General features: G+C 38.8%; 2 protein-coding genes and 1 pseudogene across 3 annotated transcripts in view; 2 read left to right on the forward strand and 1 right to left on the reverse strand.

The window, feature by feature from the left end:
- The window catches only part of LOC144628301 (uncharacterized), an 84,296-nt pseudogene that overhangs the window by 33,632 nt on the left and 25,362 nt on the right, over positions 1-25,302 (forward strand). The window lies entirely within an intron of this gene.
- The window catches only part of LOC144628340 (uncharacterized), a 63,216-nt gene that overhangs the window by 1,441 nt on the left and 36,473 nt on the right, over positions 1-25,302 (reverse strand). Inside the window, exons 2-4 of the mRNA XM_078486442.1 lie at positions 3,620-3,816; positions 2,156-2,520; positions 235-432 (exon numbers count right to left, since the gene is read on the reverse strand). Coding sequence (XP_078342568.1) covers positions 235-432; positions 2,156-2,520; positions 3,620-3,806 — 750 coding nt within the window. The 5' untranslated portion in view covers positions 3,807-3,816. The remainder of the gene's footprint in view (positions 1-234; positions 433-2,155; positions 2,521-3,619; positions 3,817-25,302) is intronic.
- LOC144667433 (carbohydrate sulfotransferase 11-like) lies at positions 15,742-16,542 on the forward strand. Its single transcript, XM_078528847.1, has one exon. It carries the CDS (start codon positions 15,817-15,819, stop codon positions 16,540-16,542), a length of 726 nt encoding a protein of 241 aa, XP_078384973.1. The 5' UTR covers positions 15,742-15,816.

The raw sequence follows: 25,302 nt of genomic DNA on the forward strand, positions 1-25,302 counted from the left end.
AAAGGCCCCGGTTTTGACCTTTTTTAGCCAATCAAAGGATCAAAAATTATTGCAAAGTTATAGGCCATTTTCGATATCAAAACTGCAAATTGGCACGGCCGACGCTTGGGGGAGTAATTAAAAGCAAATATCTTCTTTGGGACAAGTCAGTTATTGTCAATTGTCGTTATTGATGTACAAATCAGTATTGATATTATGATCTAAAGTGAATGGTTTTTTAATAATTGTCCTCACTTTTACGTCATCTTCTCTAACAACGTCACGTGATTGTGTAGAGCGAAGCAAATTGGTTGCTATGATGTCAAAGGGGTTCCTGGTGACGTGTATGAATTTCATTGGTACTTGAACGACTTGACTGATTTCTTCCAGAATGCTCATTTGGTTCTGAGCTAATGCCATTGAGGTCCCACCTCCTTTCTTGTCGCCAATAACCTTGCAAATATAATTAACGATTTGTCACAAGAACAATAAACACAACTTATTAGTGCTTTTATAATTTAACTAATTATGTCTGCAGTCCAAATTAACAGTAGAAATATTCATCTAAGTTTTTACCCCTCGACTACCCGGGGGAAAAGGGGCACTCCCATTTAAAACATTTTGTGGCTGAGGTGATTGCTGTCCCTTGTAGGGGTTAAATTTGCGTTAAGGTACCGCTTAAAGGCACTAAAAATGCCCACTGATAAAGCAGGACCGTAGCCAGGTCTTTGCCATAGTAGACGAGAAAAGATGTTGCTCGGGGGCTCAGGGGGCATGCGCATGCCCTCCAGAAAATTTTTGAATCTAGAAGCTCTTATATTCTTTCAGAGACATTTTTATATGAGGTATTTCTTGAGAAAAATCAATCTTGCTCAACTGGGTATTATTTTCCCAACATAACACATTTTGTTTTAAATTTTGGGTAAAAATCTAGACGAGGCTAGTGCCTCGTCTTGCCTCTTGCTAGTTACGGCCCTGTAGAGTTATTCCAAACAACAAGAAAACTTGTCATAGATAATTGGAACCAGTTAGGGGTGAAAACGAAATCAGCCCATGCTTTTGGTACGTTTTGGAGTTCCCTTCAAAATTGCCGACGTTCACTACATCACTTGTGCAGGGGAGTCATTTTTGGGTCATGCGGCAAGGTTACATATGCCACTGCATTCCAAGAGGGTCTCGATGGGGTTGTGGCATTTACGGGCGGTAAACGGTTAATGTTTTGGCTTTTTTTACGACTTAGAGTACAATTTCTTTCCATTACGGGTAACAGACGCGTAAAAAATTAATTTCCATTGCTTTAAGACACTTCAAACACTTCCGGTTTGCCTAATTAAGAATACCGTCCTTTCTAGGTACTAAATCACATAAAGGCTAGACAAAAACGTCTTGACAAGAGATCTTGAGACCTTCATTTAAGTGGCTGGATTTTTTGCGTTTAACATTTTTCACGGCAAACGATTAAAATTTTTCAATTTTTTCGCCTAACGGCTAAATTTTTTGCAGTTTTAAAGCTAACTTGACTGCTAACCGTTACCCCATTGAGACCCTCTTCCGCAGTCCCGGCCAGCATAGCTCTTTAGGTCACTGAGAGCGCAAGCCCAGTTCACCATCACGACAGATTATTGCCGGTGATTAAATGTGAGAAAAATACTTATAATTATATCCCTTGTTATCTCCATTAAAATTTAAAACAACAACAACAACAACAACAACAAAATACTAGTAAAGAAAACAAAACGTGTTAAGTGTTCAATAAAACCACGCTTCATCTTCCCCATTAAGTACGTCTGTTTGTTGTAGACGTACCAATCGCTCCTGATATTTTCAAAAAATTTGCAGAAAGGCACTTTTTCACTCGGAAACCTTTATTTCCATTCATTTTTTAAGTTAAATTAGATAAAATAAATTAGAGGGAGAGTGGCCTATTGTTTTCTTGGCCAATGGCGAGAGGAAGTGGGTCACCCAATGTATGAGTTTTATAAACGAATAAACTGCACTGGGCCGCGAACAAAATGCTGTTAGTGTACGCAGGTTGTATGAAAGACCTAATCAGCCAACAAATGAAAAACATGATCAAACGTGAAAGCCTTGAAGTTTCACGTTTTATGAGTTTTATGGCCAACGTAACAATACTCAACTACGAATTTCAAAATGTAGTTTGAAAGAATTTTTTTACCTTTATTCTCTGTTCGTATTTTCCTTGCCATAAGCCAGGAATATGGTAAGTATACTCATATTCCTTAAGGAAAGTACTGCTGTTACTAGCACGTATTCCATGCATTGCTTGTTCCTTGGAAAGCTGATGAAGGTCGAAAAATAACTGATATTTTTGCATCTTTGTCTGTGTAATGCTCAATGACCTGTATTTTCCCCAATTTTTTATCACATCGTATTCGTGTGGGATGATTATTTCTGGGTGTGCATCCAATATGGCGCCTACTAAGCTGTGACTACTGCGAGGATATCCAATGAACATCACAAATGTCTCCACTCCATCGTACAATTTGAACAGTTTCTCCGCATTGATGGAAGAAGTTTTCTCTAAAAGGAACAGGCAGACCTAGTTTTTTTCATCTGACATGGTTTAAGAACGTTTACATGTCGATTTAACCTCATAATTTAAAAGGGACGTTAGTTTGATGGTGTCATTTTGCTTGATCTAAAATTGGTCACATTAATATTGACGGCTAACGTTTATCAGATGTTGCAGTTAATTTTTGATCTCAGTTAATTTTTTATTTTAACTAGTTAGTTTTTTCCAACTTGTTGATCTTTTAATCCTTGGTAAATAATAGGGTTAGGGTTAGCGTATGGGTTGTAGTCATATATTTAAGAAAATAGTGGTTCACCCAACGTTTCCAACGAGGCAAAGTGGATAAGGGGTTGGACGGCAAATCCCGAGGTTGAGAGTTCAAATCCAGTGCAGGCTAGTAAATAGAAAAAAAGGTAGATGATAGTACTTAGGATAGGGGGATAATAGCAGATAGTAGGAGAGGGTTAGTAAGGATTGGGGGGAGGAGGCGGTGGTTATGAGACATCAAGGGAGAGAAGGTGTTTTACATTTTTACTTATTAACCAAGTATAAAAAATAACTAGTTAAAATAAAAAAAATTAACTGAGATTAAAAATTGACTGCAACATATCGAAAAAAGGTTTGAAAATATGACGAACTGTATATTTTTTAAAATGGCAATCTTTTCTACAACACAACATGTACACACAAGAAAACGTATCAGGGATATATTGTCCGGTGGTGGAGGGGGGGGGGGTGTCTCAAAATAGTTTTATACGGGGAGGCTCTGCCCCGATGTTCAACCCCTTACCCTTTTATATACCATTTTGACAGAAAAGGTACCCCAGTCATTTACCTATATTAGCCATTATAGGGAGCACTCCCCCCCCGGGCATATTGTACTAACCTTTCTATTCTTTTGTGCGAGTATGTTGTGATTTTGTCACTGCGACATGTCTCTGCGACATTTCCCTGCACGCAAAATGCCCCTACGTTTTTCATTACCTTAACTTTATTGTCTCAAAGAATCCCAGATTTTCAAATTTCCAGCAACATACCCTGCTCCCTTTCCCGCCTATTGTTTCTGAATTTCCATAATCCGCCTCTTTCACGGTATTAATAACTTACCATTTTTAAGTCTCTGTGTTGAAGTGGGAGTAAAGATGCTGCTATAGATACGGGCGTTTTCTTTAAATGATGGTATTTCTGGAATTCTGGATGCTTTATTTTCTGTTTTGCTGCTGATAATATAAAGAACTAAAACATTGATTACCAACAGTGACGCAAACAGCAGATGAAATCTCTTGGAAGCCATTGGTTATTTTCTGAAAATGAAAATATAAATCCACAGATCTAGGCACAAATAAATAGTTATTATATTTAATTAAGACTTATGAGAAATAGATTAGCCCCTCCCTAGTTCTAAATTTTTAGTATTGTATTTTTATTAGGCTTTTTAAATGTAAATAGTTCATGAAAATTCTTTAATATAATTTAATTTTTTAAAATACAGGGCCCCTATGGAGACCAGCCTTTGAGCTGAATGGGCCACCCTGTGTATATAAAGTTTTACTTTACTTTTTACTTAACTTTACTCCGTCTTTTCAAGCTTCCTTTCTAAAAACCCCTTTCTGGAACTTCTACTTTTTTTAAAAAAATACCCCATCCTACGTGCACCCCCCCCCCCTTCTCTAGATGGTTAAACCGGGCAATGTATGAACAAGAAAACAAAGCAGTTCGACGCTTTTAAAGTTTATATTCTACCACATTTACTTTTTATTGTTACGTTTTTGTTAGAAATGGTTTGCTAAACATCACTGAAAGCGCTAGAAAGTCCGATTTTGCAATATGTTTACATGTACCCTAATTCGAGCTAATATGATTTATAATATCCCCCTTTCTCTCCTCTCTCTTATAAGGTCTCCTCAAAATGCAAAGAGCTTTTACCGAATCTGAAAACATCAAGCATGGTTACTATTTATTTTCACGTGGTAAACAATAAAGTATTATCTTATACCATCGTTTTACTCGGTTTTGCGATCTTCCAAGAAAGTCTTTTCTTTATCTTTGCAGAAATTGTTATTGTAAAATTCATAAAAATTTCAAAGAAATGGACCCAATGAAAATGCACTTTTTAGGCCTAATGAATGCACTGATGGGCAGAATGGGCATTCTGTAATTTAAATACAGAATAGGCATGATGTGTTTTTGATATAGAATGGCAGCGATTTATTACATCAGTTTACTGTTTTGGCGCTTTTAAAAAAGGCCTATATAAACCCCCAAATATTTTAACTAAAAATGTTTGTATTTTTTCTGAGTAAAATGGTGACAGAATTATCGATTCTGCTTGAAATCCCAATTTTTTAAACACTTTAAAAAGTCACCAAAATATTGCTCAAGATTTTCATCCCTTCCACCCCACACAAAAAAAAGTGTAAAATAAGTAGAAAATTTTAACTGATATAGAAGATTAAAAGATAACATTGGCCAAGTTTCAAGTCTATAAATATGAATTAGGGAAGTGGTCATAACAAGTGTGACTCGACGAGGACCCACCTTGTGTAGGGGTAGGGGAGTTATGCAAGATATCACCTGTCTGATTAGCCAAATGGACAAAATTTATTGGCCTCAAAACTTGAGTTAATACTTTCATATTGGGTGTGTATGAAGCTTGCATTGCTGGAGAAATGGCACAAGGATATTTGAATCTTTTTCTTAGTTTCTACTCCTGATAGAGTGGGGGCTATACAAACAAGACACCACCTTTTAAGGTGGGGAGGGGGGGGGGGGGCATGAAGAGACCACCTGTCTTTTTGCAGAATGGTGGGTCCTGTCTGAGTACAATAGTTCGGACCATTTCCCTTACGGAATACCGTATATACGGTATTCCGTAAGTCATATTTATAGAGCTCAGTATGAAAACGCGATAACGTTGTTAGTGTCCTGCAGGGGCACAACATGATGGCGGCTAAAAATAGATGTAAACATCTGAAACTTACTTCTGTTATTTCATCCTCATGAACTAGTAAATATTCACAGAAACAATTTTTTCTAATACGTCAACTATTCAGACTACTGCTAAAAACCGCATGATGTGTCATTTTTTTAAACGAACGTGGCAGTCTTCTCGCGGCCATCTTGATGTCGTGTGGTGTGATCAATTTTGAAGACCAGCTGCAAACATGTTGAATATTTTTAGGTTGGATTCCTCGCGGACCTCGTCTGTGTGAGCACTGAGCTATGAAATCATTGCAGGAGGGGGTGGGCCAGCACGGGTCTGTTTTAAAACAGTTCGTTTAGGCAGAGTGCAGCAGGCAAAACTTTCAAGAAGACTTTTTCCACATTTAAAGAGTTTTCCATTATTTTTTTTTAATTTACAACACAAACGTACTAATACTTACATATATATAAGATATTACAAAAACTTAAGACGCGGTACTAACATTAACTATGCTTACAATATTTACGAAACTTATGTTTTAACAGACTAAAGCTACGATTACACACTGATGCTACTACTACGTACACAATAAGGCTACGTTACTTGTACAATGCTACACAACAAAAGGAAGGCCAGAAATATGCAAATAACAAAAAAAAATAGAAAGAAATACAGTCAACTCTCTCTTAACGGACACCTCTATAAGACGGACACCTGGTAATAGTCCCTGCCGTTTTTCAGTCATTTTTCTGTAACCAAACTCCCTATAAGACGGACACCTCTCTAAGACGGACAACGGACACTTTGAAATCATTAACGGACACTTGAGAGGTGCTTTTTATAATGTTTTATTAGTGAAATACTTTCAAACTTTGTATCGACCTAAAGGAAAGTTAGTCAGCGCCCTAAGGACACGTGTATACCAAGCTTACTTACCAAAAACAATGACGCTTTAACGGATTACTTCTCTGTTTACGTGTATGGACACTAAAGAAGTCGTTTTCTACTTACAGTATTACAGTTTGTAGAAACTCTCAATTTTTGCTTTAACAAGCAGATACGTTCCTTTTATTATTTTAATCTTGTTGTAGTTAGCAAATGTTTGTTGCATTGTGCAAAAGTTTAGCTTTATTATCTCAGAATTACTGGTGTCATGTTACCTCGACTCTCTACAAGGCGGACACCTCTCTAAGACGGACAGCTGCGGCCGGTCCCGAAGGTGTCCGTCTTAGAGAGAGTTGACTGTAGAAGCGAAAAAAAAAACAAGACAAACAAACAAACAAACAAACAAAAAGAGGTGATTTGGATTTATGTTTTTCAATTTCAAGGTGGCTTTTAAGTATAGCAAAAAAAAAAAAGCTTCCCAGATATACTCTTCTTCTCTTCGTGACGCAGTATAAATAAAATATTTAGCAATGATTAAACAGAGGTTAAAACCAAGGCGACGAGGAAGATCTTGAGTGAACCCATAGATTATATCCTGTTCTGATAAGGTGATAAAGTCTGAGTTCTATTCCACCAGAGAGCAAACTGAGTCCAAAAAGTTTGTACAAAAGAGCATGTTACAAAAAGGTGTTTCAAGGGTTGTTTCTCATTACAAAGATGGCATTGCTCCTGTTGAACAAGTGAATCCCTAAAAAGAGTGGCATTAGTAGGCAAAATGTGATGGATAATCTTAAACTGTAAAATAGTGAGTCTAATGTCTTTAGTAACTTTAAAGGGAATACTGTAAGTAAGTTAAGTCGTATTGTTTCTTCATCGAAATTAGCCTGTTTCATCCTCTTTTCAGCCGTAGGTTTTTAAAATTTCATTTTTACGAACATCTGGCTCGCAGCTTTGCAAGAAATTTTATTTAGTGGTAACTTAATTATGTTGTTTAAAGAGTTTTTCCTTTTAATTGATTCATCCATTTTTTAGGGATTGCGTGGCAAAGGCCATAATACTTCAGAAAGTTAGCATGATCTGGAACCGAACGTAGATGCAAAATCGTTAAAAGTTAAGAAAGAGTCCCCTTTGAAGATGTCACCGATTTTAGTAACACCAGCTTCATGCCACTGCTTATAGTAGACTGAGGATCCGTCGATTGTAATGAGCCTGTTATTCCATATAATTTCCTCTAGTATTTGCTCTTTGGATTCGGAAGTAGAACAAGTTACTTTTTGCCATGCTTCTAAGGCTTCTTTGTAAAAATTCAGAGGTATGTTTACTTTCAGAGACTTCAGTTCATAGTTGCATTCAAAAAGAAATCGGCCGCCCACATTGTTTAGGTATTCTAGAGGAATGTGTCTCCAATTAGCGTCGTGCGGACTATCATTTAATCGCTTAATCCATGTGACTTTGAGAGAATCAGTGTTAACAATATCAACGTCAGGCATATTAAGTCCTCCTTTCTCCTTTCGACCTATCATAGCAGTATGCTTAATTTTTGCTGTTTTTCCCCAGATGAAATATTTGATAGTCTGATTGACCGTCTTGACAAAGGAATACGGAAACGATAACATAGAAGTGTTGTAGATAAGTTTAGACAGCGCAAGAGTTTTTAGAATGGTTATACGACCATAAAATGAGAGGTTCCTTGGATACCATATGTTTATATTAGTAGATTTTTCATGGAAGTGAGCTTTTGTTCGAAATTTTTATGATGGGAGACCTCGTCGCTGTACGTTAAATGGATTCCAAGTGCGAAAACTAGTTCAGAGGGCCATGCAATGTCAAAATGCTTAGTCTTTTGTTCCAATTCGCACCTAACCACATTCCTTCAGTTTTGGTTGTGTTTATTTCAAGACCGGAACACTTCTGGAAGGCTTGAAGCAATTTGAAAAGATTTCCAGCTGACTGGAGGTCAGCAACAAAGGCGGTTGTGTCATCTGCGTATTGTAACACTTTAAATTCTTTGTCAAAAACTTTAATTCCATTAACTGTTTGTCTCGTCGAATTGCATTAACTAATATTTCTGCGCAAAGTACAAAAAGAGCGCCGTAAAGCGGGCATCCTTGCCGTACGCGTACGCCACGTTGAATTTTAAAGAACTCGGAGGCGTATCCCTTGTTCATGATGGCACAACTGGAACAATTATTGTAAAAGGTTTTAATCCATTGTTGAATTTGAGGACCGAAATTAAACGCTTCTAGTGTCTTAAATAGGAAGTTCCAATCAAGTGTATCGAATGCTTTCTTAAAGTCGATAAATAATGCTATGCCAGGTATATTTTCTGCCTTCTTACTTTCATAATATCTTGCCTCTGTTTCAAAACGAGTCTACGTGCGAAACCATTCATATGAAAATCAGTTTCACCTACAAGTCCATTTTCATGCAAATCAAACTCACTTTCATTTGAGTGGTTTCGCACGTAGACTCGTTTCGGCAAAGGGTAAATCGGGAATGGTCTATTGTGATTGGTTTGGATGTTGGCTTCTCCAAACGTCTTGCAATTTATGATTGCTGCATAAACTATTTATTTCTCTAATTAATGATTTCAAGCATCAAGTATCTCCCGTCTTTGTCAGCGATAGTATTATCTACTTGAAAGTCGAGTTTTGGGTTAAATAAAATCATCACACCCCGGGAATGACTAGATCAATGGCTGTAATGGATTTTACCACCCCATTCTGATCTCCATATTTCTTCTACACTTTTCGTGGAGTAGGTTTCTTGCAAAAATATAATATTAGCTTTACTATTGTGGGCCCAGCGAAAAACTTGTCTCCTCTTTCGCGCTTGGTTTAAACCTCTTCCCGACTTGCGTTAATTGACAGAAATAATAATCTAAGTGGCGTTGCCATGGCTAATACTGAACATTATTGCGCTTTGAAGAGAAGAATGTTTGCGCGTATCAAGGATTCTGTTATTATCTACTTTTATGTACCCTTGAGAATAAGTTGAAATGCAAATTTTTGAGCATAGTATCCAAGTGCTTATGACTTTTAAACTAGCGAAAACAAAACGACAAGAAATTACACAAAACACCAAAAAATAAATAAGCACCAGTTTAAGTATTTTGGGAAAGCAGAGGCGACGGACGCTTTCAAATAATACTGGAGCCATATAAAGGATTAGCAAGGAAGTCGGAATTTGTAATCTAAAGACTTAACGGCTTGCTTGGAATAACAAGAGCTTACCATGCGGTAAAGCTCTCGAAGCCCGCCATCATCTGCGGGCTAACTAACCTGGAAATAGTGAAGCTAGGTCTTACGTGCCTGGAAAAAATGTTTGCATTATTGCAGTTCCTCAGAGTAAAAGGTTATGATCAACTTATGGTTGAACATAACAACAGCTAACCGTCTTTATAGTCACACACTCTCAGTCAAGCGGGAAAAGGGAATTTAAATTTCAATAGATCTGACTAAATAAAAAGCAGCACTCAGTAAGAAATAAACTAGCTTGGTAGAGTTTTCGTTGTTCTGAACTAAGACTGCTCGAGGATTCCACCTTTTGACGCATTAACTGATTAATAAACAAGTATTGCGGTGTATACAATAGACAGCTGCCCAAACCTAAACTTATCTGACCTTGCTTTAATTTCTATTGTTTGCGCGTGTTGTTATTCAGTTCTGCTTGCAAAATTTGGAGTACGAAAAGCTAAAACTGTAGATCCTCCAAAGTAAGTAATAAAGTAAGTAACAAAGCTCACCTTTCTGTGGGAAGTTGTGTTTGTAAATACGCTGTTACTTCGCTGATTAATTTTTCTTCCTTGAGGTCAGGACGGCTCGACAAATTATGTAAAACTCGTAAAGCCTGATTGATTTTGTAGGGTAATTTGTCAGAGCAGATTGGGGCTGGCCGCATTGTTTGTCTATTGTGTCGTTCGGCCAATTGTCTGTATAAGTACAGTTTATCGTTATTTTGTGCTGTACATGTAGTTCGAATAAGTTCTTGCGACTTTTCCATCCAAGACAACTTCTTACAGAAAGACGAGCTTTATAATTATAACTAGCACCTTTCATCTACAGAAGGGTTATTCCGCATCTCTTTTCTTAATTTTTTACTTGAATAACCTTTAAAGAATTGTCCGTTTGGTGGGTCTGTTCGAAATATTTTGAAAGGTCGTTTTCATGACAGTTTCCCCTACCCTTACAAATACTTCGACTCGTGAAGTTCCCATCTTGTTATATACTTACAGCCTCAAAAAGGTACTCGGAGCCTCCCCGGATAGTCCACTACAGGGAATGCAACCCCCCCCCCCTCCGCCCCAGGTTCATAACTCAGTTCGTAACTCGGTTCGTAACTCAAAAATAGGTATCTTTCTTACAACGCTCCCAGTCCAAATCTGCTCTCACGAAGTAAAATACACTAGCTAAACCAATCACAGCGAGAGCTAACCGTTTTTAATAAGGCTTTGCAAATTAAAATTTTGTTTGTTAATATACATTTAATAGTTTTAGAGAGCGATTTTTTAACGCGGGGCAAAACAGAAGTGTACACAATTATTAAAGATGTTATGTCGTGATATTCAGTCATTTTTTAAAAGCAAAAAAAGCTTTCAAATTGCATGGAAAGAAACCTCAATAAAAAAAGGTTTTTAAAGGCCAACCTGCAACCGGTATGTTATGCGCCCGTTTGTTTTTGTTTTGAAAAGCATGCTCTTATCTTAAATCGCTCCAAACTGGAAAACTACTAATAAAAATCGATGGCAAGACATGCAGTCAAATTGATTTATCCGAAAAGCGTTTTAACTACTTAGCTCAAAATAATAATAAAAAAACCGGTGTCCCAGTAGTTTTCATTGTGGCCCTGAATCCCCGATCGGATTGGAATTTAGCAGTGTTGATTTTTGCGGAGGGAGTAAAACCGGAGAACCCGGAGAAATACCCTCGGAGCAAGGACGAGAACCAACAACAAACTCAACCCACATTTGACGCCGGGTCCGGGAATCGAACCCGGGCCACATTGGTGGGAGGCGAGTGCTCTCACCACTGCGCCATTCCCGCTCCCCCGAAAATACAAGGATGGAAGAAGTTTGAAGCAACTCAACACCCTCCACGTAAAATAGCAGGGTGAAACTTGTTCCTTGGCGCGCAATGCATCTAGGGTGAATGTGGGCCTTTAATTAGAAAGTAGACGAGGGACGGAACATTAAAAACATTAGTAACGGTATTTAATCCTTTCCTTACTATCAAAGTCGACAATTGTAGATGTTGGTATTCTCACCAAACCCAACTTTATTTATTTTTCTAGTAATCAACAACTATATCTCCTTCATAGAACATAATTAAGACTAACAGAAAGCTCAATAAATTTTAGTCCAACCCTCAGCCGAACAATCAAGCGGCACAAAGGAACTTAAATTCAAATGAAACTCTCTAAATGCAGCGCAGTCTCCTGGCTTTGTGCCCAGTATAAGAAAAAATTACAGTTGATGATGTTCGAACTGAGGCAGTCAAAGTCTCGTTCTCACCATTAGTTGGACCACTAGTCTCGCTCAAGTCTCGATTAGACCAGCTTGTGTTGTTTCTCGGTAGACCCAAGTTCAACTTTTCGGCCATGTTTAAAAATTGACGGTCATGCGCAACTGGTTCACTTCCTGCCAGTTGAATTATTTGTTTGTAGCATTTAATTGCTCGGGCCCACTCGGATAAATATGGCTTAAAATGTGTAAGAATTGCTCTTTTGAAACTACTATATATAAGAAGAGAAATTTTTTATTAAGGTTCTGCTCCTTACAGCTATTAATTACCCTATAGCTATCAATTGAGATCCCATGAGTTCCCATTCAGTTGAGACTAAATTAGCATAGAAATGGAACTGAAGCAAAACAATAACAAGCTTAAGAGTCGTCATCTGATGATGTATTTTAGAAATGAAGAGGCCAATTTCTATTTCTTTAATTGTTAAAATAAAGCTGAGAAAATCCAACAATGTGAAACGTTTGCTGTGTTTTGTTCAGTGCTGCACAAGCCAGCGCAACACCATCCACACCTAGAGAGCGACGTACATGCATTGTAATTGAAATGAATGCCTCGCTGGCAGTTTCTAAAGCCTACTTCGTTGCTCAAGACTAAAGAGTCGCACTTGTAGCAAGTCTACAAGCATAACAGTAAATAAGGAAAATAGATTATGAGACCTTACTGGTTACTGTACATGTCCGCCTATTAACTATGATAGGTTGTCCAGGTTGGACTCTATTATATAATTGTAAACGCATGCCTTGCTTAGCAGGTCTTAGTTAGCAGGACAAAACAATAGCAAGTAATGAAAACTAAGTCGAGGTATTGCGGAATATATAGACTTTTAAAAGATGCGGCTGTCTATTCTGTCTATTATCACTTTCTCCAGTGAGATCATGTCAGTATTCAGTTCTGCCACGCAATAGGTATAACAGAAACAGGTTTACAACAAAACCAAGTGAGAACTCGCCTTTCTGCGAGAAGTTGGGTTTAAAGCCGCGACTCAGCTGATTACAACTTTGTTTTTATGAGATGTGCTATGAGGTCTATCTGACATTTTGCTCCTGTTGGCGATGTCGAGTGTCGATGACACGTCGCTGAGCCAATCAGTATTCAGATGACGGGCGTTGTGAAAGTTAATCAGTATTCCAAAAAGGTTATCTAAATTAAAATGTAATATGTAAATGCGTTAAGTCCATAGTTTACCATTATATATGGTAAAAATAAAGAAGACCAAGTCTGTGTTGAAATGCAATTAAAAGCTTTTTAATACCATTCACACTTAGACTGGCCTTTATTGCCTTTATTGTACGGTACCATTCCGACACGGACGATTACACAGTTTCTAATTAAACTCTCTAAGCCATTTATTGGTTTAGTATTTTTTATTTTTTTTTTTTTGGTTAACATTTGTAACCTCGCAGAATCCCGTTTTAACACAAATTTTTTAAATTTTATTTCAATAGTTACAAGGTTTAGATAGTACTTAGAAGTTTATTATTATTATTATTTTAGAAGTTTATTTCAATAGTTAGAAGGTTTATTCAATATTACCAGCCTGGAAAAACAAAGGAAACAAGCCATGTGAATGAGTTTGACTTGCAATTGCACGTTCATTATCTTGCAAATTGAACGCATTTTCATAAGAAAGGTTGTGAAACATCACTCGTCTTTAAACAGAGATAAAAAGCAAATTGAAAAAAAAACTGGTTAACTGGTTAAAAGTTTTCTAAAAACTGAGTTTCCGGCTACCAGGCTGCAACCTTTTACCGCAAAAGGTGAAGAAACGCGCGAATGTATAAGTATATATATTAAATTGTTAACGGAAAGAAAATAGCTTCTGTCTGTCTACGATTGCTTGGAAACTACTATCAAAAGATTCGCGCCGCTAATGATCTCTTCAGTTCTAAGCCACCGCAAAATTTTAACTTAATTCGTAGACTGGCACGATAAATCTGTCGTAAAATGAATTTTTTCTTTCTATCTAAATATTATAAACTTCTAGAAACGAAAGAAAAACAAAAAGAAAACAGATCCACAAAATCCACGCCGGATTTTGACTGGAACTTTTTATGGTTAGCTGGGCTAGAGGTGACAAAATACGAACAAAAGGAAAACACGGGGAACAGCTATGGTCGTTATGGTGCAAAGCTCGTGCATTCTGCGCATGATCGTCGAGCTCGGTAAGCTGTGTCGCCGAATTTTTTAGCAAGGACTTGTACCCTTCGTTGATATCTGACCTTACCAAAGATTCAGGCTTCGCGCTTCTCTATATCTTGGGGCCGAGGCGGAAAAACGGTCACGTGAAATCCTTGCCAAAATGAAGACGAAAACTCAACTCTTGCTTTCGATTATTTTAACATTTGCGATGTTGTTGTTCGTTAGAATATGCCGCTTATGGTATGAAACAAGAGAGAACAACTTGAACAACGAATTAGGTAAGTGTTCATGATCAAATAAGTCACAAATAAGAAAAAGCATTTTGTTGACAATTTAGAATTTGCAGTAATATCGAACTGACACGATGTGTTAAAAACGCCCCTTATAATGTGCAATTAAAGCAGTCGAAGATATTGGGCAACAACATCTTCTTTTCTAGAAAAAAGTAAAGTTAAATGAAAATTAAATATTTATCTTATATTTTCGGCCCATAACCACCTTTAGAGTATTTTTAACTTGGTGTACTGTTCAAATATCTAAACACTGCGACTAACAGTGGTTAGCAAATAAAAATACCTTTACTATCGTCTTTTTTTCGAAACCGTCGTCAGTCGTCCTTTTAAAAATGTACAGATCAAGGGTCAAACAATTAGAAATTTATGGCTTTTAATTCCTGGAATAAGATTCCTAAAATAGCAACTTTATTCTGTTCCATAACTTTATTTTGACGTTCAAAGGGTTGAATCCTTGGATTTCTGATCTGTATATCCGAACGCTTTTTTACGGAAGCAAAATTTAACTGTTAAAAGCTTTTAAATTTTGCATCGGTAGAAAAGCGTTTGATATGCAGATAAGGCTTCGCGGATTATCGAACACAAACTGGCCAATAATTAACTGCGTTATGAAAAATTTGACAATTAAAGTAAACTTAAATTGAATATTTTTTAAGTGGCAGATATGAATATCTCGACAGTACCTATAACGAAAATAACTTTGTCCAGATCCTTACTTTTATAAAACCCGGCAGAAAATTAACGTCTTTCAAAAACGTTTTAAGTGTTCGCGCTGAATAGCGTCAATTCCGTCCTTTGTCCCTTGTCCCCAAGCAACTACAGCAAGTTGAAAAGGCACATAGTGACCACTGCTGTTTTGGTGATCGGTTTAATGAAGCCGGTTGGCCGTGGAATAATTGCAGGAACGTAGGGTAGAAGCATTGTCAATAAGCATAGGATTAATCGACACCTCTTTTCTTTTTGATATATTTCCTCAGCGCAAAGTCTTATCGAGAGGCCGATAAAACAGGATTCATATTTGTAGGTATGGTACTCAGACTATTGCAGACTAATTGTTATGAATGTGCGTGCAAATAAGTACTTGGGATGAACGCGGTTGTAATGAGGGTCTGGGTGGACCACTCTCTTTTTTAATAAAATCATAATGGAAGTCATGCATGAATGTTTTACTGACTGATTGAAATCTAATATACACATACCTACATATGAAAGACGATTCTTCTTTAGTCCTTTCCTTAAATATTCCATCGTTAAACCAAAAAAATTACTATTCATTATATTAATTTAAAGAAACCTACCGTTGTTGCTAAACCTGGGAATGTTCTAAAATTTTATTTTTCTTGTGAAAAAGGAGAGCTTAAAAGGTACTTCCAACTTATGAAAATATTGGCTGCCCGTTATACAAAAAATAGGGTAATAGATGCCCCTTTTCTCTTTTTCTTTAAATTTCAGGACACAATAAGATTTAATACTTTAAGAGAGCTGCGGCAAGACGAACGCAGACAACTGGCTGACAAGTTCTGTGAAAAGACCGGCCACAACGACATGCCAGACCCTTTTCATATAGCAGTGATCCCGTCTCTCAAAATACTCTACTGCATAACACCTAAGGTTGCTTCCAGACAGTGGAGGCAGATGCTGTATCAATTTAACACGCGTACGGGACCTGGACAGTTACGATTGGAAACGTTTTCTCCACACCAGCAAAAGCAGATGCTGCAAACATATTTCAAGTTCACGTTCGTTCGTGAGCCTTTCGAGCGCATTCTCTCTGCATACAAGGACAAATTTCTTTACCCAAGAATAGGAGACCGCCCAATTCTTGAATTTCATGGTAGAGAAATCCTAAAGAACTTTCGCCCAAACGCTTCCCAGAGTGCACTTGAAGAGCTCCATGACATCACTTTTCGTGAATTCATTGAATATTTAGTAACCAAAGGAAGCAGCAAGAGTACCCCGGTTATGGACTGGCACTGGGACAATTACGTGAATATTTGTGGAATGTGTGCTGTTAAGTATGACTTTATAGGCCATTACGAAACTTTCGATCAAGATTTATCAGATTTCAAAGAGGCAGCAAAATTATCAGCTAAACAGGCAAAATTCTTCAATGCTTACATGTCAAATATATCCGATACAGCCTCTTCTATGCTCAGTTATTATTCGCAGGTTCCTATAGAATGGATTAACGTCCTTGGTCAGATGTTACGAGCCAACTTTGAGATGTTTGGATACAGCTTCCCGGGACCCCTTAAGAGTCTTTTTGAGTAAAACAAGAGAAAACAGCTAGGGTTCGTGGCATTTAAGAGAAAACCTGTAACACTCTAATCTGAACACTTTAATTTGAATTTAAATTCAAATTAATCTCTTTAAATGCAGCGCAGTCTCCTGGCTTTGTGCCCAGCATAAGAAAAAATTACAGTTGATGATGTTCGAACTGAGGCAGTCAAAGTCTCGTTCTGACCATTAGTTGGACCACTAGTCTTGCTCAAGTCTCGATAAGACCAGCTAGAGTTGCTTCTCGGTAGACCCAAGTTCAACTTTTCGGCCACGTTTGAAAATTGCCGGGCATGCGCAACTGGTACACTTCCTGTCAGTTGAATTATTTGTTTGTATAGTGGAACCTCGATTTAACGAAGTGCTAAGGGACTGGTGAAATTTGTTCGTTATATCGAGGGTTCGTTATATCGAAAACCTCGATGTAACGAATTTGCGTAAATACAACCAAAATGTTCGTTATATCGAGGTATTAGTTAATCAGTTTTTAAAGCTGTTATGTTGAATGGGCTCCTGTTACTCAGAATTTCCGGATGTCATCGATTTCTGAAAATAACATTTATAATGTATAATACATGAATATAGATTTGGAAATATGTATTTGAACTTGTTCTCTTGTTAAAGGATTTGAGGATTTTCACCCTTATTGGTCTGTTTCGCATTCATGTTTTGTCCCGTGTTGACATTATTTCGTTATATCGAGGTACATTTTACGTTTGGGCTTCTGGATTGTGTTCGTTATAACGAGGATTTCGTTATATCGAGGTTCGTTATATCGAGGTCCTGTTCCATACATTTTACTGTAACTTTGGACGGGCTAAAGAATATCGTTCGTTAAACCGAGGACTTCGTTATATAGAGGTTCGTTAAATCGAGGTTCCACTGTAGCATTTAAATTGCTCGGGCCCACTCGGATAAATAAAGCTTAAAATGTGTAAGAATTGTTCTTTTGAAACTACTATATATAAGAAGAGAAGATGTTTTATTAAGGTTCTCCTCCTTACAGCTATTAATTACCCTATCAGTTGCGTTTCCATGGTTCAACCTCGTCCCCAGGGTCTTCTCGGCAACGAGTAAACCCTGGGAACGAGGTTGCCATGAGTTCCCATTCAATTCAGACTAAATTAGCATAGAAATGGAACTGAAGCAAAACAATAACATCATGAGGCCAATTTCTATTTCTTCAATTGTTAAATAAAGCGGTTAAGCTAAGAAAATCCAACAAATGTGAAACGTTTGTTGTATTTCGTTCAGTGCTGCACCGTTCCCTTATACCTAGAGAGCGACGTACATGCATTGTAATTGAAATGAATGCCTCGCTGGCAGTTTCTAAAGCTTAACTTTCTGACGGATCTATCACCGTCGACAGGTCCCCGACAGTAGCAAGCATAACAGTAAATAAGGAAAAATAGATTATGGGACCTTATTGGCTACTGTACATGTCCGCCTATTAATATAAGGTGTCCACTTAATACCGGTTTGACTCTTTTATATATTTGTAAACGCATGTCTTAACTGGACAAAATAATAGCAAGTAATGAGAGCTAAGTCGAGGTATCCGCAATATACAAAGTTTTTAAAGATATGCCTGTCCGTTCTGTCTATTACCACTTTCTCCAGTGAGACCATGTTACTATTCAGTTCTACCACGCAATAGGTATAACAGAAACAGGTTTACAACAAAACCAAGTGAGAACTCACCTTTCTGCGAGAAGTTGGGTTTAAAGCCGCGACTCAGCTGATTACAACTATGCTCTAAATGAGATGTGCTACGAGGTCTATCTAACATTCTGCTCCTGTTGGCGATGTCGAGTGTCGATGACACGTCGCTGAGCCAATCAGTATTCAGACTTGCGAAGCGAGTCGAAATGCGTCGCGATGACGGACGTTGTGAAAGTTAATCAGTATTCTAAAAAGGTTATCTAAATTAAAATGTAATATGTAAATGCGTAAATATAAAGTCCATAGTTTACCATTATATATGGTGAAAATAAAGAAGACCAAGGGCGCTTTCCATTCGACCAAAAATTCCGGAAATTTCGGAACAAGGACGAATGGTACAGAAATTTGCTTGGAAAGTTTCCAGAAAATCCGGAAAGTGTTGACTTTCCGAAATGCGAACCATTTAACCGAAAACTCCGGAAATTCCACAAGCAAAATCAAATGGAACTGAAAGTTCCCGGAAATTGTTTTCGAAAATTTGGGTCTACCTTGCGAGGTTGTCCTCTTTTCCGGAAATTTTTGAAAAAGCTACCATTTTACACTCAGCCTGAGTTCCTTCGGCAGAAAATTTAGCGATTTGTGCAGCTGAAAGCAGGTACATGTGTTAAGGAAGCATTCTTGAAACTCCAAATAAAAAATTTTGGTCAACTCGGTTGTTTTTCGTTGTTGTTTTGCAGGCGGCAGCAAAGAAATGTACAAATATTTATAACGCGCGTGCAGGCTACGCCATTGTTTTGCTCATTAAACTTTTTGGGTTGGCGACGTTTTCGTTGCTTGTAGTGTGCCTTTTGAAAGGTCCCTTTATTTGTAGCCACGATGTCATTCATGGCGTTTATTTTCAGCGCTCGGAATGCTTTTTACTTGCAAAAATATCGAGTTATATGTGCAGGAAACCGGCAACAGTGCATTATTTTAATGCACCGTAGAAATTTCCATATTAGACGCACTACCTGACCATATGTAAATTTTGTTTTGCCTTCCGTGCAGTCAACCGGAAAAGTTGGAAAATGCTGTTCCATTTTCCACTGGAATTTTCCGGAAACTCAAACCAGAATTTTTGGTCGAATGGAAAGCGCCCCAAGTCTGTGTTGAAATGCAATTAAAAGCTTTTTAATACCATTCACACTTAGACTGGCCAGTATTGTACGGTACCATTCCGACACGGACGATTACACAGTTTCTAAACTCTCTAAACCATTTATTGGTTTAGTATTCGATTTTCATTTCACAAAAGACAACCTGTCCAACTACATTTAAACTACCTCTTTTCGAAATTATTTACACCGACTTACAAATAAAGGACAAGCTAATGAGACCATTTCTATTAATTCTGACCGTTTACATTGTTTGTATTTTTGGCTGTTAAGGCCGCCCATACAGTCAGCTCTGTCTTGAACTTGGGTAAAATTAAAAGGATTGAGTAAAACATTTAAGAGAAAACCTGTAACACTCTAATCGTTTTTACCTTCTTTAATCGCTTTACAATTTTTATTACACGACTAAGCTAGTTCAGATTGCCAATAACTTAACCAACCAATCAGATTGCTCTTTTGCCTGTCCAATAATTTGTAGTGTTGCACTGGGTACTGCCACAAATGATCACGTGCGACCACTCTTGGAGATTTTCTTGTAGTTTCATAGAATATTTTTCAAAAGAGAATTCACTTTCACATAGGTTCCATCCCGGGGGGGGGGGGCACTCCCCTATATGGCCTATACGGGGACGTGCCGCTGGATAGGGTATGGTTTTTGACTCCTCCGGTCCTGAACAGGGTATATAATTTCAAGCTCCTCTGTCCTAAACAGGGCCTGAAGCTGTCCTAGACAGGGTATGGCTGCAAGACTGTCGTCCATGTATTTACATTGTTTTCGCTTTCGCTTCGATAAAAAGCATTATTTTTTTCGGTGGGATAGGTGTTTTTGCATTTCAATGCTTCAAACATCGCGTATGGGACGCAATCACAATAAAGCGTAAATGATTGTCGATGTTGTCCTTTGTCCTAAATAGGGTCTTAGAATAGGGGGTGTTGTCCTACACAGGGTAGGCATTTTAAGTTTTTATTGTCCTAAACAGGGTCAGGGTTTCAAACCTCCAGCGGCACCCCTATACCTAAACTTAGGTCAAGTACCCCCCCCCCCCCCCGGGGGTTCCATCAGTTTCTTCTGTTTCTTCATACTTTCGTTTTCTAAGGTATCTTAGTACAGTCAAACCTGTATTACAGTGTGACTACTCCAACCAATACCACCCAAGCAATTCTTCACAAATTAACCAATAGTGTTTGCCTGTTAAAACAATAAAAATGGACACAAATTTATTGCTTCTGTAGCATGCAGCTGGTGTAAATCCGCAATTTGTGGGAAATCTATGGTTAACATACAAGGTTTTCATTCCCTATTTTGCACAGATTTTGGTTGGAGTAGACACACTGTTAGCGGACACCATATATTAAGCAATTATTGGATGAGGTTGAGCATGATATCGTGAATTATCAAAACCGAGGTCTGTGTTATCTGCCGAAGCCGAAGGCTGAGGCAGATAACACAGACACGAGGTTTTGATAATTCACGATATCATGCAAAAACCGAATTCAATAATTGTTTTATTATACGTTTTCAAACAATTTGCCATCACTTTTTCTAGCGCCGGCGTAAAACGTCGTCAGAACATTGGCCAAAGCGGTTTTATCTTGTGGTTCCTCCAGGTTCTTCTCCCTCAAATAATTATTCAGAATTTTTACACTTGTTTTTGTTGTTCTCTTGGTGTTTTTAGAATCTTTGTTCTCGAGCAAAACTTTCAGTTCCTCTTCGGAAACGGAGGCGAATCGCTCAGCCATATTTTCAAACGTTTGACAGCACTACACGGACGAGGGGCTTGGAAACTAGGCGGACTTTGAACTCGACATGATAACCCAATATCTGCTGCAGATATTGGGTTATCATGTCAAGTTCACATGCTACTGTATATTGACTGAATGCTCTCGACCAATCACATGTTTCAAAGTAATTCTAATGTATAATAATAATCATTATTATTCAACACATGCGCGCGCTGCCCATATATGGTCAAAATGTTAACGTTATCTGTCATCCGTACATAACAGATATCCTGCGATATACGTAGGTTGCGAAGATTCGTCCGAAATATTGTAGGGCGCGGCATAAATACAGTTTTTCTATCTGCAAAATGTGTTTCGTTGACAATTTGTTGAATAATAAAACAATTATCCTGCTCAATCTTGCGGAATATCGTCTGATTTTAGCCAACTCGGCCTACTAGTCCGGCAGATTGGTGCAAGAATTGTGGGATTTATATATGGTAAAAGCACCAAATTTGGCACAAAGATAGAGAAATACCTACCGAACAATATTAGCTATGGACCCACCTGGAATCTATCCCATAATTGTAAATATGGCGTTTTTTCGGTGGCTCACTGAACTCTTAACATGAAAACAAGGTTAGGTGAATTATTTCTTTCTTTCAAGCAAAGTGAGACAATGTATCGCAACAAATTTACAAGATTAATCAAAAAAAGAATAACAAAATAAATTCTGAGACATTATTGGCCTCCTTGTGAGGTCACGTGACCAACCATGTGACCCAATATGCTTTTAATACCCATTATTCTAACTTACTCTGACTCTCAATTTGTATTTTAATTATTTGGTCAAGTTCATACATAGAAAGTTAGAAACTACGAAAAATCTATTGACCCATGTTGGATCCATCCCATAATTGCAATTATAACAGATTTAAGGTGGCTCACTGAACTTCTTACATGGAAACGAGGCTAATGGTGAATTATATTTGAAAACTAGAAAATCAAGTCCCAACAACTAAATTCCAGGAACACGTAAGCTAAACACAAATTCATAAGAATGTTGTTTATAATGCAAGCGATATGCAGATTTGGTCAGCATTATTTTGTTCATTCTCGGTCGCACAGCCCAGCACAATTGCACAATGCTGTGCACGGCAGTTCGGCTTTGACGCATTTGCACCGTCCTGTACATCCTCTTTCACTCCGGCAACCACACTTTAGTAGTTCCTGACAGCTTTGTGATGCCTGGGGAATTGTCATCCACAAGAGCTCCCACGTGTCATTTGCAACTCTTACCCAGCCCCATTCACTTGGACACGGAAGCGGAGGAGACGACACTAAGGAATTTCCCCAGCAGTGACCAGCCTGGTACGTGGACCTCTTTGCATGTTGACGTAAGGCATCTGAGGTGGGGGGAATCGCTTCAATATCTCTGCCTTTACGTGTAAACAGGTCTCTCCTCGCATCATTTACATTCATGCATGTGCTGGTACGATCGTACATGATAGTGACGTATCGCTCAAGAAAAGGCATCACCTCATCCACAACATCCACGGTTGGAGCATTGCTTAGAACTTGGAAAGCTGCTGTTACCTCATCAAATGCTCCCCACGCTTCCCATGCCGTCTTTTTACCATAAGCGTGAAATGCGAGGAGAGCTTGTGACTTCTCATCACCAACACAACGGGATATGTCGTGTGCTGGCAAATATTTAAGGTGTTTTCCAACACCAAACTCAATCCAAAGCTCTGATAAGGACATTTGTTGGAATTTTGCAACTACGATGACTACAACATCTGTATCGACAGTGCGTATCATTACTTTAGTGTAGCCACGTCTTGCAGCGTCGGCGGCATGTAGTAGGAGCCTCGTATCGGCTTCTTCGTGCGTGCAAGGTGATAAATCTGCGGCGTCAGATCTGTCAGTGTTAAAGACTACTGTCTCATGTTTAGTAGACACTACTTCTCCATGTTGAGTTCCAATTGTGGTAAGCTGCTCGGCCAGGTAATGGAAAAGCTCCTCTTTGTTCTCGTCAACCCTCAAAAAGGCTGTCCAATTTCCTGGGATCCTGGTGTCCGGTAAGACGCGTCTACGGATACCCTTTCCTCTCTTGCTTCGTGCAGAATCTTTAAGACTGCCAGGGAGATATCTGTCCCATACCACATCCACTCTCTCTACGCTCCTTAGCTGGTTTGTTACGTATGGAAGAAAGACGGTCTCGCTGTACTCTTGAAATGTCTTGGAGGCTCCAGGCTTAAGCATGTTAACGATGGCTGCACCATCTAGTAGCAGAGCTTCAACAGATGGCCTTTGTGCTTGTGCTGGTACATTCTTCTCGAGACACGATAACAAATCCGATTTGGTACCAGATCTGAGCTTCCCATACTGAGACAAGGAAGGGGGGGGGAGAACTCTGGTTCTCATGTCCAAAGAATCCTTCCAAATCACCATCCCTGACCTGACATGAAACGTAAAGACGCGAAAAAAGAGAGCAGTTGCTCTTTAGTGATGCAATCTTGAGTTTATCGTTAGACTTCTCTCTTGTAGCAGGAGGACTACTAAATAGTGGCAACTTGTTTTTCTGTATTGTATCAAACAGTGGCGTTGTTCTCTCCTGCAGTCTTTTGGTGACAAATTGCTGATACTGATCCTTGCCTAATTGCTCTACAGTTCTGACCGTTTCAATAACCTTGGAGTCCACAATATCACGGGTGTCTAGCACAAACAAATCTCCAGTTTGGTCTGCAAAGGGGTTGCCCATTTCTTCAATTGTGCTACAAAGTGCGTTGACTTGATTCCGGAAAGTGTTTTGGACCCCTTTCATTTGTTCGTGGTGGCGTAAATCTCCTTGCTCTTCTTGTTTCGCTTTATTCCCGACCAATTCCTGAGACAACTCGAAATCGTTCACTATTCTTGATATTTCTGGTCCAGAGACCATCCAGCGCAGTAACTGAGTTGAACTTTCTGTTAAGCCAATAGCTCCTCCGTCACCTTTGACGATCTTGTTATTTTGTTCATGCGCTTGATCGATGGGAATCAAGGAAAATGCGCGGTTGGTTTTATTCACCACAAAATTACCGTTCCTGAACTCTTCAGCTATTGCTGGAACTTCTGTTTCAAGACATTCCATGTCGCGAATATGAACTGGCAGCCATCTGGCGTAGTGGGTGCGGTCTAAAGCAAAAAACCACGGTGCTAGCGATTGGCAGGCGTCTTTGTAAAGTTGAAAGTTCCCTTCCCTCAAAGACCGGACAAATATTAGAATGGTGAGCTGGAAGTGAAGTGTAAGCGACCAGTAATGGAATTGTGGACTTTCCAGCTCTGCTTGCTTGCGCCATTCCCGAACGCCTTGGGCTCTTCTCCTTCATCAACACCCTCTCGATAGGTCTTGTATGCCCTCTCCATCAAGATATACAAAGCAGCAGCAGTAACTTGGTGGGCGTGTCGGGTACGTGAAACGTGTGAAGCTTTGAGAAAAGAATCAGCGGTACCTGGAGTTGTTACTCCCGCTTGTACTAAAACACTGGTCCAACCACTATCCTCCATCCAGCTTCCTAGTGCCTTGAGAGCAGCAAGCTCTGTATGAAATCCACCAAACATTACCACCAGCTTTTTCTCACCATACACTATGGGAAAGTTCCATTGAATCTTCTTGGCAATGGCGTAAAGTGGCTGGTCGCATGCGAGAACTGGAACTTGCCCTTGATTGAGGAAGTTCACTGCTTTCGTGATGACATCGATAGCATGGCAAATCATAGCTGCTGAAGCTGCTTCTTCTTGAAATAAAGGTAACAAGGAGCTTCTACTCAACTGATTTTCTCGATTGTGAAGTAGCTGGTTTGCGTGGAACGCTGCCCATGACACTTGCAAGATATTTTGCGTTATTTCTCTGTTCACCTCAACGCTAACATGCTGTAGCCATTTGAACTCGAAACTGAATGCTTCTTTCATTCCAGGGCACATTCTTACAAACGAACCTTGTAGAGGAGGAACGTCTGGCTCCTTCTTGGGAAGGATAACTGGTCGCACGGTTGTGTAAGAATCAGGAAGTCGAGCAAGACGCTTTGTCTGCAAAGGCTGATTTTCAATGCTCACCACCTCGCGCTCTACTCCTGGGGCATCGGAAGTGGGATGTTGAAATAACGATATTCCAGTTCCGTGAAAAGCACCCTGCGCAGTTACGGAACTGGGATTATGGTCGATATTGTCCACT

Source organism: Oculina patagonica, chromosome 10 (assembly GCF_052425735.1).
Source record: "Oculina patagonica isolate OP01 chromosome 10, crgOcupat, whole genome shotgun sequence".
Classification (NCBI taxonomy): domain Eukaryota; kingdom Metazoa; phylum Cnidaria; class Anthozoa; order Scleractinia; family Oculinidae; genus Oculina; species Oculina patagonica.